At 36.1% G+C, this 17,517-nt stretch overlaps 1 protein-coding gene across 1 annotated transcript in view; it reads left to right on the forward strand.

The window, feature by feature from the left end:
• The first annotated feature begins 978 nt into the window (after positions 1-978).
• Positions 979-17,517, forward strand: part of C6 (complement C6) — a 64,812-nt gene continuing 48,273 nt past the window's right edge. The window contains exons 1-5 of the mRNA XM_090331999.1: positions 979-1,067; positions 6,644-6,806; positions 8,860-9,016; positions 10,261-10,405; positions 15,330-15,471. Of these exons, the coding sequence (XP_090188125.1) occupies positions 6,664-6,806; positions 8,860-9,016; positions 10,261-10,405; positions 15,330-15,471 (587 nt within the window). The 5' untranslated portion in view covers positions 979-1,067; positions 6,644-6,663. The remainder of the gene's footprint in view (positions 1,068-6,643; positions 6,807-8,859; positions 9,017-10,260; positions 10,406-15,329; positions 15,472-17,517) is intronic.

The following is a 17,517-nucleotide window of genomic DNA, read 5'->3' on the forward strand; positions in this document are numbered from 1 at the left end:
TTTGGCTTATGAAACAGATGGGGATACTTAGCCTTGGCTCTGATAAGTAGTAGTATTTTTGCTGGAATGATCAGATGACATGCGGATACTTAGCATGTGAATCAGCCTTCAGACATTCCACCATTCATTATCTTATATTTGAGTTCTATTTTCCTTGCAGAAAATATCACTTGGCTTTGAATTTTAAGAGAGTAATATTCTCCATCTGGGAAAATGATACTTGTTCTATCGTAACTTTCCATGGGCTGATTTCAATGTTTCTTTATATCATTCTGTTCCTAAACAATGGCATGGTTTTTTTTTCTATTGAGCCATCACCGTAACATTCCATGTTACAAAAGAGAGAGAGAGTGTGTGTGTGTGTTTTGTGTGAAAAGGTAATCGTTGTCCAAAATCCAACACAGAAGGTTCTTGGTTGCTGAAACAGATCAGCTAGTAAGTTTTCTAGTATGTTCATTTCTTGGCAACACACATTGAATTCATTAGTGAGAACCTATCTTCATTGAAGGCTCGAGGGAGATCCAAATACAATTGCATTTGATTCCCAGCCCTCACTCCTCACATTTAAATAGAATCCCACTTCTTCCCAGAGCAAACTAAACACTGTGGTTGTGCTAATTAACCAGAAATTTCTCCATGTCCATGTGTGTTGCAACATTTCTGTAAAGGAACAGATAGTAAAATATTTGGGCCCTGCAGGATATACATATATATATGCATATGCATGTATAGACATGCACATATATATAGTCTCTGTTGCAGCAATTCAACTCTGCAGTAAAAGAAAGTTATTGACATAATCTTGAATGAGAAAATTAATAAATACTTGAGACTTTGTATAAAAATCTCAAGCTTAGAGTTTCAGGGTTACTGTTGCTTTGAGTAGTCATTGGCAAAGTCCATGTTTCCACATACTGTTTACTCTGACAACAGTCTCTGGGACAGGTTAGAATTATGTTGTGTTAGCAAGAGGAAAAGGTTTTATTAGCAATACCAAATAAGCCTTCTAGCTGCCTGTACCTATCTTGTCCTCTGTCAGTTGCCGATACTACAAACTCCTTTTAAAGGTAAGTGACCATTTCATTATTATATTTTATTTTATTCTTGATATTTCAAAATTGTACAGTTTTCAGTGAATTGTTCCTTTTATATATTAATATATATCACTCAGACTAGAGCTATTTTTTGTCTTTCTTTTAAACTAGGAACTACTCTGCTTCAATCTCAAAAAGAACCAAAGGATCTTTTTTTTTTAATGTTCCTTTCAAAAACCTTTGAGGTCAAGTTCCTTTATGAGTTAAACTGCAGTGAAAAGTAAACAGGCTGTTGGGGCCAGGAGTTTGGCCTAGTGGTAGAGTGCTTGCCTAGCATGCACAAAGACCCAGGTTTGATTGCTTGGTACCACATACCTAGAAAAGCAGGAAGTGGTGCTGTGGCTCAAGTGGCAGGGCACTAGCCTTGAGGAAAAAGCCAAAGGACAGTGCTCAGGACCTGAGTTCAAACCCCAGCCCTGGCAAAAAAGTAAACAGGCTGGGAGTGTAGCTTATTAGTAAAAGAGTTTGGCTAGCATACATGTAGCCCTGGGTTCGAGTCCTCGGTACCACATACTAAGAAAAAGCCAGAAACAGAAATGTGGCTCAAATGGTAGCCTTGCACAAAAAGCATCCAAGGGCAGTGCCCAGTCCCTGAGTTCAAGCCTCAGGACTGGCAAAACCATAATAATAATAATAATAATAATAATAATAATAATAATAATAATAATATAAAACATACCCTTTAGCCATGGCCAGCCATGCACCTGAATTTCCCAAATATCGTTGTGTGATATTCTTGGCCAAATGCAGAAGAAAGAGAGTTGAGAGCTTTGCAAGGAGATGGAAAGGAAGAACTGGCAGTTGCAGATAAACTACAGCATCCTTTAAAATACATCAGATCAGAAGCACTGAACTGCCCTGAAGACAAAGGGTTCATATAAGTACATGCGAAGATACAGAACAAGAAGTACTTCCTTTTCAACTATCATTCAGCCTCATAATGCCACTTTCAATGGTTTAATGACATAACTGACTCTTAGAGCATTTACACAAAGATAATAATTATGAGAAAACTACAGAATGATTGCTATAAGAAGGGCCCTGAAGTGAAAATGTTTCCTAATTTTGGTCCTGCATTCAATGAACATTCTCTTGTTCCATTTTTCTTTTTTTTATTGTAATTAATAGAGGGGTTGTATTATATTCACCAGAGAGAAGGTGCATCACTTCACAAACATTGATACCCTTTCTCATGACATGGTCCCCATTTCCCTCCCACCCTCCCCCTCTCTCATCTTGATTTCCCCCCTTCCCTATCCAATTTCAAATAACCAATTAAGCACATATAAAATTTAGCAGATAACAAGGTGAAATATTGTAACAATATGAGATAACCAAGGGATAGCAAAAGAAATGAGAGATAACATAGTACATTAAGGACAACAATCACTCATTACATGGCGTTGGTTTCCTTATCCTGGAGGTCCTTACATTTAGTGTCATACTATTTGGCCTAATGTCTTTAGATTTTGTTCTATTGTAAATCTCTGCTAGGAGAGCCCAAGGTTTCTACTGATTATGACAAATGAGGGAGACTATTGGGCCTATGTTCCTTTGAGTCTGGCTTACTTCACCTATTATGATTTTTTCTAAGTCTTTCCATTTCCTTACAAATGGGGTAATGTCATTCTCTCTGACAGCAGCATAGAATTCCATTTTGTATAAATACCACATCTTGTTGATCCAGTCATCAACTGAGGGACATCTGGGTTGGTCCCATATCTTTGCTATGGTAAATAGTGCTGCAATTAACACAACTGTGCTAGTGGATTTATTCTGTCCTTGTTTCTGGATGATTGGGTAAATGCCAAGTAGTGGAATTGCTGGGTCATAGAGGAATTCTATGTTTAGTCTTTTGAGGAACTGCTATACTGTTTTTCATAGTGATTGAAGGAGTCGGCATTCTTTTTCCATTTTTCTATGAAAATTGTATAGCAATGGATAAAATATCTTCATTCAACATTAGTTCTTTCCAAAGTATCTACACACAATGGAAATTAATAAACACTATGTTAGTTGCTGGAATGAAAAACAAGAGAAATTTAAAGAAGTAAGTTTTATTTGGATGAAAATTATTATTTTAACATAAAATAACTGATCTTCATGGCAATAAATTATCATTAAAGGGTAAGCTACAAAGTAGCTCTTTTGTTAGCAGCTAGCCAAATAATTTTTATGTTTCCAATTAATTTCTATAGTGTCCCAAATGGTCTCAGTGAGTTATACATAAAGAAAAGCTCAGAATATTTTATAAGGATTCTGGTACTCCAGGCTTTGATGATAATTGAAATAAGTCTTACCTATACTTTGAGGGTTTTATAAAGCAAAGCAAATGGTATCTTCTGTGAACTGATTATATCTTTCAGCTCAGCTTGTTTCAGTGATTTACATGCTGATTACACAGATGCTTTAAATTTTTGTTTTCATATTCAGTCATATGCATACATACATATACATATTGGCTCAAGCCTGATATACACAGGAGAGGGGAGTTTTGTTCAATGGTGTAACTCCTTTGAACAATTAACTCATAGCTTAACAAAATGAATACTAGCAAGCTGAAACATGTTGGAGAGGCAAAGGGAGAGAGAGGGCAGATGAATAGAGACAAAAAAAGGAGGGTGAATACAGCCAGAATATTCAAGATACTGCATGATACATGAATAACTGGTAGATGAAAGAATTTTCCATTTATTGAAGACATATAAAAATGAGAATCCAAGTTTTGTATTTTTCTTTATTCTGTTTAAAGTTTTCAAATGGAGATATCTATTATCTGCTTGTTTTAGTGTCCACAAAGGCTTTTTAAGTTGATTATATTACAAGCCATTACAGTTTTCTTTATACATTTCTATATTTTCTTATTTTATTGTGTTGAAGATCTTGGGGCTTGAACTCAGAGCCTGGATGCTGTCTCTGACCCTCTTTGTGCTCAGAGCTAGTGCTCTACCACTTGAGCTGCAGCCCCACTTCTGGCTTTTTTCTGAGTATTTTTTTGGAGATAAGGGTTTCCTGGGCTGGCTTCAAGTGATGATCCTCGGATCTCAGCCTCCTGAGTAGCTGGAAGTACACATAAAAAGTGGACTAAATAATTTATGTGTTGTAAGAATTAATCTGAATCTACAAAGTCTACCTCTTTATAAAATTTCCATCAACTATTACAAGAAACTCAAGATTAAGTAGTTCTGTGACAAGTTGTCATCTTGCAAAAACAACAGATACCAGTTGGGCAGAGAAATTCAATTCTAAAATCTATGAAATATGCATCATGTAATGTAGTACTATTATGCATAATTGATGGTAAAGATGAGTGCAAATTGCATTCCATTTCATACAAAGTTATTTTTTTAATTTTTATTTTATTATTAGAGTGATGTATAGAGGGGTTACAGTTATATTTATAAGGTAATACAAAGCCATTTTTAAAACATAGCTTGGTTTGGTAAATTCCACAAATATTTATTCAACACATACTGTTTTCTCTTATTCTCAAAATTTAAGTAAAAAAATCTGACGAAAAGAGATCCACCACCATGGTTTTTACATTCTACTAAGACAGGACATAGAGAAAAGAGAAGCCATTTGTTTAAATTTAATGTTTCTATTGGAAGGTGATTTTGACAATGACAAAAATAAAGCTGTATGAAGAAATGGGAAGCACTAGAGGAAAATTGCAATCTCAGTTGTAACAATCAGGAATCTGATTTTGTTTGCATTAGACAAAGTGGCTAAAGCCATATTTTTAAGTCTTGAACAGCCTTGTTTAATGGCAAGAATTCTTTTCTGAGGAAAATGCATAATTGTTACTATTAATTTTGTAACATTCTTAAAAGTTATTACTTTGAAAGCTCGTATGTATTCAGTGCTAATTCTACACCTGCGATCATTCTAACCATTTTTTTCAAATATTTTTGTTATTGAATTCCAACAAAGCCCCATGAAAAATGTAAAACTATTGTTTCCATTTTATAGGTAAGGAAAATGAAACAGGAAATGAGTTGCTACTTTGCCGAATGAGAGTTATATTAATGACAGCAACATCGTCGATATATGTGTGCATAAGCATATTATGTGCATATACACATTTGTGAATCATCTTGTGTATTTTGTTAAGAGATCAAATGGTTGGAACCAGAAGCCATGAGGATTTTGCTGAGGACTTGCAGATGTATGAGGCCCCCACAGCACACAAGTGTACAGCGCTCTGATCAAGGGCTTTGCTGCCCTTGTCAAGACACAGCCATCCTATGTCCCAAGTGGTAGAGCTCCAAGCATCTTAATTCTTCAGTAACACAACCATTTCTTTTGTTAGAAACAGGAAAGGGTGGTATGGCATCAAATAGTCAGGAATAGATCTACTGTCATGCAGTTTCCATGCCAATGCATCTGAGCCTCATTTTTAGCAGCACACTGTGAAAGGGTTTGACCTGGGAGTTATATATGCATGCATATGTGTGTGTCATATGTTAAATATATATAGTTCATAAATATGCACTGGAATTTTACTCATCTGTCAGGAAGGATGACATTATGTCATTTACAGGGAAATGAATGGACCTGGAAACAACTTATGCTAAGAGAAGTGAACCAAGCTCAGAAAACAAAGGACACATGTTTTCCTTTATTTGGATGTTAGATCTAAATTATGAATATGCATGTAAACCTATACAGGGTCATATGTATATATATGTAAAATATATTAGCCAATGTATAAAAGTATTACCTAAAGTACTAAAGTATGGCACGTGCAGGGAATAATTCCAATGATGTAAGTCCTTTGAACAACTAACTTATAATATAACAAAATGAATACCAGGAAGTTAGAACATGTGTTGGGGTGGGTGAGGTGAGATAAAGGGGAGGGGACAGACAAATGGAGACTTAAAGGGTGGGTGAAATGGAACTTAGAGAATTGAGGGGATGTGATATAGTGGGAGTGATGACAGAGCATGTTGGAAAGGATGACACTGATTGAGCTGCATGTACTCACAAAAATGACATAGTGAATGAAACCCCTTTGTGCAATTACATAAAAATAATACAGTAAGATTTAAACAAAAAGACCTGCTGAGCACTAACTTGCTCTAGGTTTACAGCCTGCCTGGGACTATCCTAGAAAAGTAGGCTAACCTCCTTCCCCAGTCCCCCCAAAAAGCACATGAAACTGGAATGCATTCAATTGTATTTGCCACACAAAATGGATGGTTGATTTGAGGAACCTATGATTATGTAAATCTCAATATTTTCCAGAATGAAGTGGCTAGCAAATACACAGTACATATTTTGTCTTGTATTCTGTTATTGGAGTTCAAAGAAACATTGTGCTGTACATCAAGTTAATACTATGATAGTCAATATTATTCCAAAAAATATTCTAAAATTCAGAGCTGTTTGCATGAACATGTGAGTTTATGCATTAACTTGTTTTAAAGAAGAGAAGGAAATGTAGATGCTTTCTAAAATCACGTTAGAGTCTCTGATTAAGGTTGACTTGTGAAGTTTTATTGACAAGAATCACTGACTATGACTTTTATGTCATTCCTTTTTAGGTCCTGAAATCTCTTAAGGCATGGCTAGGTACCCTATCTTATCTTTTATTCTGCTGAGCACACTGATCAACAAGGATCACGCCTGCTTCTGTGATCATTACCCGTGGACTCAGTGGTCCAGTTGCTCAAAAACCTGCAATTCTGGAACTCAGAGTAGGCAGAGGTAGGTGGGAACTATACTGTGTGTGTCTGTCCTGGGAAGCCTCAAGGATGGGATCAGGAATATTAGGAGTACTGTCCCATGTTGAGATGTTGTGGTTCATGCTTGAAATTACAACTACTGAGGAGCTGGAAATCAAATCTCAGTTCATCTAAGCAGAAGCTAACAAGGCCCCCAGTTCAAATACTAAACTGAGTGTGGTGGTTTCTACCTTCACGGAACTATGATGATAGAAATCTGAGGATGGTGGTCCAAACTACTCTAGGCTAAAAGCAAAAGATCCTACCTGAAAAATAATTGAGGCAAAAAGGGCTAAGTGTATGGCTAGCAAAGCTCTAGCCATTGAATATCTGGATAGTAAATGCCAGTCCTTAAGTTCAAATTCCAGTACCATTGCCCAAGAAGGAGATGTATAAGGAAGCAGAGGAGAAGAAGGAAGAGGAAGAATAGTAAAAGGAAGAATAAAGGGAGAAGGAAGAGGAAAAAGATGGTGGAAAAATAGAAGGAAGAGGAAGGAAAGAGAAAGTGGAGGAAGAGGGGGAAAAGGAAGAGGAAATAAAGAGAAAGAAGGAGGAAAGAGTAAAGAACTTTGACTCTAGGCAATGAGGGAAAGCTATATGTCAAATAAAAACTTAAGCATTTATAGGGAAGTTGAGATCTCATCCACATAATACTAATGGTCTAATTTTCCTATAGGAAAATGAAGTTTCAAAATAATTATCCATGCAATATTTTTAGTGGACTAACTTCCTTTGACTCACTAACTTGAGTTTCTTTTTTTCAATCAGCATACAATTCTGCTTGCCTGCAATTAGTAAGTTAATTATAGAGAATTTGCTACACATTAGACCAAGACTAACAGGACTCCAATTGAGCAGTACTGCTAGCTATTATCTTGATTGTTGGCATATACATAAGGCAAAAAAAAACAAACCCTGCTTACTTGCTAGCATTTAATGTCAGTCTTTTGCCAATTCAGATTACTCACTTCACACATGTTATTTATATTTGTTAGATAGTGTTCACAGGACTTGGGGGAGAAATATGTATAGTTACTGTATTTAGAATCTTACTGCTCTTTTGAGACACTTATTTTAGAAAATTGTTCTTACATATGTAGCTTGAATCTCATTAAAATTATCGGTTGACTTCCAATAAACCATCCACCAAGAGTGGAAGCAGATTTGTTTATAATGCTATGCTAGGGAAGGGTCATTTAGCAGCTCTGCCTCCTAAATAAGATACAGTCCTTCAGGACATACACTCACTCGCTGGCCAGGGAAATGACCCAAGTTTTTCTCTGGAAAATTCATGCTCTCTTCCATGTCAAATTTTGGTCATTCCCTCCCAATGCCCTTCTCTTTTTTACCAATGGAATCCACATGAATTTTTTTTCACGATGTTGCATAACTGCCACTTTGCTTCTAAACGATGCCTTAAATCCTGGCCCAACTTTCTTATTGTACTTATAAAGTGTGTTCATCTTCAAAGCAATTTACAATGGTTTTGTTTTTCCTTTCAATCCAATTCAAGAGCTCTATCAGGGCCAACTTCATGAATGTGTCTTGTATCCATCCACCGGCCCCAAATTAGAAAGGATTCATGCTTGATTTAATGATCTCCTGCATTGTCTTTAAATTCTTCATTTTGGAACCTTATTTTTACTTTGTATTTGGCTCCACAAATTATATATCTGGTTTTCAGTTCCATTATAATATAGATAGGTATCTAGATAGATAGATAGTATATCTGGATAGATATCTGGATTATATATGCATATATCTATATCATATATCGATACATATACACATACATGCCTGATCTTTCTTTTTTTCTTTTTTGTTAGTCATGGGACTTGAACTCAGGTCTTACATGCTATCCCTGAGCTCCTTTAACTCAATGCTAATGCCCTATCACTTGGAGTCTCAGTGCCACTTCCAGTGAAAGTATTATTTCCATTTAATCTCTGGAGTTAATGTTCTATAATATTTTGACAATACGTCTGGGGCCAAAATGCTGATTCTCATTCTGAGCAACATTTTTCTCACTGTGACAGAAAAATAGTAGTGGACAGTTACTATCGGGATAATTCATGTGACCAGATTTGCACCAAGCAGGAGACCAGAGTGTGCAACTGGCAGGTGTGTCCCATCAACTGCCTCCTGGGAGACTATGGGCCATGGTCAGACTGTGACCCCTGTGTTGGAAAGCAGGTATGTGACACAGGAACACACCCAAGATATCTCAATTGCAATCAAGTTCTCTGATTCTCTGAATGGCCAGCCATTTCTGCCAATAAACTATCTCAGTTGTCTCTGAGGGAAATTTTCATTTAGTAATTTTCTTAGGGAGAGGGGGAGGAGAGGATACTCATTTTTACACACTTTACTGTCATATGAACACTAAAAGGAATTTTAGTATTAGATATGCTTACCATATTCCAGTTCTACTGCCTGTGTCCTGTGATAATGCTGAGTATAAAACTATCTACCTTAAAAGTGGAGATTTCAATCTGATGCTTAAAACTATACTATAAAATTAAAGGATCTATAAAATTAAGGAAATAAATCAAAAGCCTGACTCCTTGCCCTGCCTCTGAGTTCCTTTTCTTATGGGAAAGTCCTTCAGTTTGTTTATTGTTCACAGCTGTAATATTTACCCACCTCTTACATCTGTAACAACATTGACCATGGAGATTATCCCAGCCAGGGTAGTGTGTTCCAAGTATTCACATATTAGAGAAAAGAAAATGAAACTTGTGTGCAGAGCACCCACTCTCTGTACTTTATCACTTTATTGAAGCTTCGCCTCATACTTGGTGCTTCTACTCATGTAATAAATATGGAAGTTGTAGCTCATTAGGGGCTAAATATTTTCTCCAAAAGTATGCCACTAATTAATAAAGTATTTGCATTCTATCATGAATGTTTTTGGCTTGCAAGTCAGTACTTGTTAGGCTGGCATGATTTCTATCTTTCCTGGATGCTTTCATTTTACTGTTTTACTATCTTTCTGAATGTGTAGAATATGTCAACTTTGGTTTCCATGGTGACATCCTTATGCAAAAAAAAAATCTTAAAAATCTTTTTTTCATTTATCTCTTCCCACTGTCTTGGAAATATAAAAGAGCTATCATTATTGCCTAGAAGCATTTGCTGCACTCAGGAGACTCTGGGTAAACATTTGTGCATTTCACATTAATGTACTTACATTACCTATATCATGTACTTACAATACCATACATACCATGCCACGAATTAGAAGAAACCCTACTTTGTCCCACTGCCTTGTTTTACAGGTTGGGAAATTTAGGACTGGGAAGTTGATGGCTTTTCACAATAATGATATGGGAAAAAATGTTAGTACAGTTAGGAAACATCACCCTGGTTTTTCTTAGCTTGAATTTTGACCTTGACCCTGCCTTAAAGTGACTCGTCTTTCTCTCCTTCCCTTCCAGTCTAAGACGAGATCTCTCTTGCGCCCTAGTCAGTTTGGAGGACAACCATGTACCGAGCCCCTGGCAACCTTTCAACCATGCATCCCAACCAAGCTCTGCAACATTGAAGAGACTGATTGCAAGAACAAATTTCGTTGTAACAGTGGTAAAGTACTTCTGTAAAATGTTCAGTCTCCACAGAAAAACAAAGATTCAATCAAAGCTATTCCAGCTGAGTACCAGTGAAACCTGTGATAGAAAAACCCCACCCATTTTAAGCACCAGAGACAGTTCTGTTATGCTACAAATTACCAAGGCATTTATGTGTGAAATTATAGTTCTCCAGATATAATCACCTTGACCACTTACCTGATTCATTTGCTCATTAAGTAATGGTATTTAAGTCCTCTGCCCCCCTCCTCGACATTGTTCTGAAGTCGAGAGAAAAGGGAGAAGGATGGGGAAGAATAAATGTTGGCAGATATTTTTAATCATGTATTAATAAGTGCAAATATACAATGAGGCTTCTTGAAGTGATAGACTGAAAAGACTCTTAATACATTTATTAAGATAATCCTATTGAGATACTGTGTCAGAGGGATTACTAGGAAAGATATGGCTTTTTAAAATTGTATCCACAGGTAATTCTGAAGACAAGATCAAAAATTTAACTGCTTGCAATACCTTCAAGTCTAATACTCAGACTTGTAAAATCTGAATTTAAGTACCATAAGAATATAATCAACTTAGATAAATTAATTGTATAAGTCCTCCTATTGATTAATAACTCTCCAATGCTTTGCATTTTGAAAAATTTAGTTCCAATTTCTGCAATTTTCACAAAGATACCGATGGAAAATGTTTAGCTTTTGTAAGTTGTGTAGTCTGTCTCCCTGGTCCTGAACTCTAGCGCAATACCACTGAAGCTGCCCTAGACAGTATACAGACAAAAGAATATGGAAATAATTTGATAAAACTTTCTTTACAAAAGAGGTATAGGTCAGTTAGGCACAAGAGCCATACATAGTTCTCTAACCTTCTATCTAAATAGTCAACTTGAAGTTACAATAAAAATAAGTTCCAGATGATAAATTCATTTATTATTTATTCATAAATAAATTCCATTTCTGCCTACCCTGAGATCTTGAAAAGTGAAGTATTTATATTTAATGAGTAGTAAATTTCCTAAGAAACTAGCGTTAAAATTAAAGTTTCTTCCTTTTATGTTCTGGTTCTTGACCTCAATTTCTCAACTTTTCTTGAATGTCAGGGTTTTCTCTCTGCCTACCCCAGTTCTGGAAAATGGGAGTAGGATCTTGGTAGGTAGTTTGTGCATTGTGTATTGATGAAAGAGGTCATGTCACAAAAAGAAAAAAATATGAGCAAAACGTTGGTGATAGTGTCTGAAGGTAATACATACATAGAAATATGTGATGTATGTAAAACTATTACAATTAACATGTAAGATTAAAATGCAATTATTTAAAGCTTTAAAAGGTGGTTTTTACAGCACATAATTAGGAATGATGTTCGATTCTGTCGAAAATAAGCCTGTGAAATTATTTACAAAAGATACTTACAGAGGTTAAAAATGTTTAAAAACTTTGGATTCAATCTTGGCTTGCCAGTAGATAATGACTGATTTCAGAAAAGCCATCACTGTCATCACAGCTTGATTTCATTTTATCAGCAATATATCAATAGTCATTGATTTTTTTTTGCCAGTCCTGGGCCTTGAACTCAGGGCTTAATCATTGTTCTTGGGCTTTCTCAAGGCTAATGCTCTATCACTTGAGCCACAGCACCACTTTCAGCTTTTTTTCTGTGTATGTGGTAGAGAGGAATTGAACCTGAGTCTTCCTGCATGCTAGGCAAGTAATCTACTTGTAGGCCAAACTCCCGGCCCCAATCGTTGATTTTGTAATTGAATGATTACCATGAATTGGTAATAGTCTCTAAGCAGTGCAACCCTGAGCTCCCTGCTGCACAGATAACTTCACCATGAACCCCAGATATCCCTGTAACAAGTCATGGACTGATAAATTCCTGGCTGACACGTGATGATTGAGTTATTACACAGCATTTTGGTTGTTAAATATTCCATCACATGCCATATTAGGACTGTACTCTGCAAAGCAATCACTGATGCCACAGAGAATGGGAATGAAATTGGTTGGATTTTTTTTTCCACCAGACTCAGGATGACAGTTTGCACTCATCTAACACAGAAAAAGAACTAATAGTACTAAAAAGACTCCCCTCGTTAATATCCTTCCTCATCATCACTATTCAGCCTCTCTAGAAGTTCCCAAGATATTCAATGTACTCATAGAGTTTTTAGAACTAGTAACAAGGCTAACTCCAAGGCGTTATGCCAACTTACTTTAAACCTCGGAGACTATAAGAATCTGTGTCTGGTTAAAAAAAAAAATCATACCACTGCAGTAACACATGTAAGTTTAAGTAGGCAAAAAAATGTGTAATTTCTAAATAATGACATAGCTTAGAGAATATTCATAGAGAGTGAAAGAAAAAATATATACATATAGGAAATATATATACATATGTGAAATATATGTATACATTGTTCATGGTTTCAGTTAGTTGCAGTTAACCATATTCACAAAATATCAGATGAAAAATTCCTGAAATAAAAAAAATTTATAAGTTTTAAATTGCATGTTAGGTTGGAATGATGAAATCTCACATCCTCCCTCCCTTCTTACCCAGAGATTGAATCACCCATTTATCTAGCACGTTCACTATGTGTACCTTACCTGCCGGTTAGTCTCAGTAATCAGATTTCCTGTCATGCTGTGTCAGAGCTTGCATTTATATAACCTTTACTTTCTTTACTGGTGGCCACAAAGCACAATTTCCAAGAAATTGCAAAGAGGGCAAAATAAATCTGTACTAGTTTTGCTGCCCAAATTGCAAAAGGTGGACCACTGTGTGTGAATGGTGCTTAATGAAGCCAGGAAATGCATTAAGTTACAAGGCTGGTAAAGTTTCAGCTGGGGTTCTTGAAATCTAGTCTTCATTGAGTAGGAAGAACTAATGTATATGTGCAGGCTGACACCTGCAAATCTTGCAGTATGCAAACTATCCTTAATTTCCCAATCCCTGCTTTGATATAAGATTTATTTATGAGCTTACACTATAATGCATTTTCCTCTTTGCTCTTCCATTGGGTTTTAGTGGCTATGCCCTGTCATACTGGTCATCTATTCCTAAACATCACACAAGATATGTCCTCTTCCTCTTATACCTATGCCTTCTAAAAGTACCCTTTCAATATCTTCCAGGACCAAACAGACTTTATCTTTTTTCTTTTTCTTTTTTTTTTAAGTCATGGGGCTTGAACTCAGGGCCGAGGCAATGTTCTAGGACAATTTTGCTCAAAGTTATTGTTCTGCCACTTGAGCCACAGTGCCACTTCTGCCTTATTCTGTGTATGTACTACTGAGGAATCGAACCTAGGGCTTTGAGTAGGATAGGTGAGCACTCTATCACTAAGCTAAGCTCCTAGCCCCAGACAGAATTTCTTATACCCTTATAAAACTGATAATCTACTCAAAAACTTTGGCTTGTAAGAATGATATCCAGAAAAAGTGTCCCAATCTCTACGACTCTTGAAAACCATATTTTTCTTAAACTTATAGGTGCCATTTTCAGAAATCTAAAAGTGCTATAAGTTCACTGTAAATTAAAGTATCTTCTACTTCAAGTTAAATTGTACAATCTGTCTACTCTTTAAAATAAGACTAAAGGATATATACTGTTTTAAAATGAGACTATCTTCCATTCTACATCTTGAGATTCACTGAAATTCAATTCCATCTACATTTTAATTTTGCATGAGACTATATATACTTATAATAATAGTCTGCACATAATGCAACATCTTGAATAATCAAGGGAAGATAATTGTTATCATTGTACTCTACTTTGTAAGTGGAAACATTTAACCAGAAGACTTGCAATGAAATCTTTGAGGAGGTCACCCTGTGTTTATAACATATTAATTTAGCAGAACACCCTATTTCCTCCAAGTATTTTAGTCAAAACAGTAATACATAGATTCTGGTCACTACCTAAACTAGTCAATAACAGAATCTTGCATAACTCATTTAGCTACCTTTGGTGAATGTGTATAATGGCATAGTTACTGGCATTCTTGAACATAAGCAAAAAGCTGTGGGTATGTCAGTCCTGTATCCAAGACAGCTAGTTTATACAATACAGAGTTACACATTGAATTCAAAGATCCTTATTAAATTCAGCAAGGAAAAAGAGAGTCAGATGCACATGGAGTTCGTATCATTTTCCCAATGTATTTATTTAATTTGTTATTTCAGAAGTAAACTTGTCCAAAAAAATCAGATATGATAAGTTATATGTACTAAAATAATCATGTACAGTAATTACATAGAGGAAAACAGTGGGCATATTTAATTAAATAGTCTATATATAGTAATGAAATAATTATTTATACAAAATATATAGGCCCTAATTTGTGTAATTAGATTTTCATAAACTTACACAACCATAGAGAAAATTTCTATGCATCCTTTCTTCTTCATTACCTTATTCATATTCTTGAACATGATCTTAATTAATCTCAGGTCATAACCCTTATGTCTGGTTTCTTTGCTCACTATAAAACATTAGAGATTCAACTGTCTTATTTGCAAATGTATTTGCATGTGTAGAGTACATGCATAAAAATTTATAGTGTTTTTAATAAAAAAAACTATAACTGAGATTCTGCCATCTGAATCAAAATAAAATTCTGAACCACTATTAACTTTTTTGCAAAAAAGCAAAATCACTATTAAGGTGATACCAGAATTGCTTCTCTTCATATAAACAGGGACCTGAGGAGCAATGAAATAACTTTATGGCAACTCTGATTATTTTCAAACTTAAGGAAAATAACAGATTATCACTCCATTTCTCTAAATTCCTATTGCTATACAAGTATTGTAACTTTGCTCTCAATGTTCCCTTAAAATGTAAAGCATGTGTTGTGTAATGAGTACTGTCTTAAATATCAACAGGTTGCAATGTGATGTGCTTTTTTCCACCAGGGCGTTGCATTCCAAGTAGGCTAGAATGCAATGGAGAAAATGACTGTGGAGATAACTCAGATGAAAAGGATTGTGGGAGAGCCAAGACAGTGTGCCCCCGGCAATATATACCCATCCCTAGTGTACAGTTGATGGGTGCTGGGTATGTAACTATTATGATTATCATTATTATTGTCATTAATCAGTCATGGGCTTGAATTCAGCGCCTTCGACACTATCCATGAACTTTTTTGCTCAAGACTAGCATTCCATCAGTTTTGAGCTACAGCTTCACTTCCAGTTTTCTAGTGGAGTTAAAAGTTTCATGCTACAAAAAAAAAGTTTCATGGACTTTTGTGCCCGGGCTGACATCAAACCATGATCCTCAGACCTCAGCCCCTTGAGTAGCTAGGATTGCAGGGGGAGCCACCAGTGCCCAATATGCATCAGAGCAGTCAATCTATCTATCTTCCTGACTTCTTTGTATATGCACCAGCCCTCTTCTAATGTATGATTGCCATGTCTAGGCAATGTATGGCTATAATTCTACTCAACAAGAATAAAAATATTTTTCTATTTCCACAGATAGTTGGTGCCAGGCAACTGTGATATGTCTTTCATAATGATTTCTTATTTTAATTCTTACACTGCCCTTTGAAAGCTCTGGAATGGATATGGGTAGATTTGTGCAAAGCAGCTAAGGAGGCAGGTATCAGTCTGGGTTTCTGGGACTATGATTGGAATGGACTACCTGCTCAGATATTCCAGAAGAAAATTGGCAGACTGGATATGGCAAGGCCAATAGGGATGTTGACTGTCAAAAGCCCAAAGAAGGTTAACAAATCTACTTGAGTTAATAAAGAACCCAGAATCAATTCTGATAGATACAACCAAAAAGAGGGGTGAGTGGGGTTTGGAGAGGTGAGAGAGAATTAGGCAGTGGGGAGGCACTGGCCAAGATGTATTTTACTCACAGACCAATGGGTTAAATAGAAACCTTTTGTACAGCTACTTAAAGATGACAAAAATTTTAAAGACAAACATAAAGGAATTAAGGAAACAGAAAATAACAAGTAGTTACAAACACTCAGGAGGCAGAGATTTGAGAATTGTGGTTCTAAGCCAATCCTGGACAGGAAAGTTTGTGAGATTCTTATTTGCAATTAACCACCAAAAAACTAGAAGTAGAGCTGTGACTTTGTAGTGGTAGAGTGCTAGATTTGAACAGAACAGTTACAGTACCCAAGCCCTAAAGCCCTATGACTGGTACACACACACACACACACACACACACACACACACACACACACACACACACACAAGAGATAAGTGAATAGAACCAGCCATCTCCTCTTATGGCCTATACTATAGGGGTAGGACTTTTAAGGTCTAGGTGCAGAAAGTCTGACTTATATTACCATATAGAAACTGAGGATCTTGACTGCAGAAAGTTTTAAGTATGCTGCCCAAGTCTACCAAGTTCCAGAGGCAAAATCAGGATTTAAACCCAGACTTCAAAACCCTGGTTTCCTCCATTACTTGATGCTAAGTAAATTTAAGACAATACCATGTTAGTGATAATAAAGTGTGGGAAGATACTTCATTATATCATGGATCCCTGTGTTTTACTAATTCTCAGAAATTGCAATGTCCGTGTTCTAGAAATATCCAGTCAGGAAGGCACTGGGAATTCATCAAGGAGTTCTAAAGTCATTTGAAAAAGCTTAAGAGACTAGGGAATGGATAGCTTACAAAATGTGAGAAGTCAAGGAAAACAGAATTAAGCCTTAGCCTGAAACATAAAAAATAAGTAAAGATAATCTTCTGTGTCCTCTGATTCCTACGGAGAAGAATCCACTCTTCATCCTCTGACCACACGTACACAGTTTTCTATCAGTTTCTGTTGCTTCATGTTGGACTGTTATGAATTTTAAGTATTCATTGCCAGAGTTGCGTAAAATGAACTCTTGGTGCCTAGAAGAGAAGCATCCACAACTGTGACTGCAAGGTCATTTTCATTTAGAATAAAAACCAATAAATTCAATACAGTCCATTGAACCAAATGGACCATAAATAGAAAACAAACAAGTAATGTAAATGGAGCTGAGCTCCAAACCTAACCCTCACTCATGACATCAGAGTCCACTTATTTAGTATCGATAGGCTTCCATTTCCATGCTTATATGCAACACAAGTAAAAACTGATTCT

The sequence above is a fragment of the Megascapheus bottae genome, chromosome 4 (assembly GCF_031878675.1).
Source record: "Megascapheus bottae isolate mThoBot1 chromosome 4, mThoBot2.hap1, whole genome shotgun sequence".
Lineage (NCBI taxonomy): Eukaryota > Metazoa > Chordata > Mammalia > Rodentia > Geomyidae > Megascapheus > Megascapheus bottae.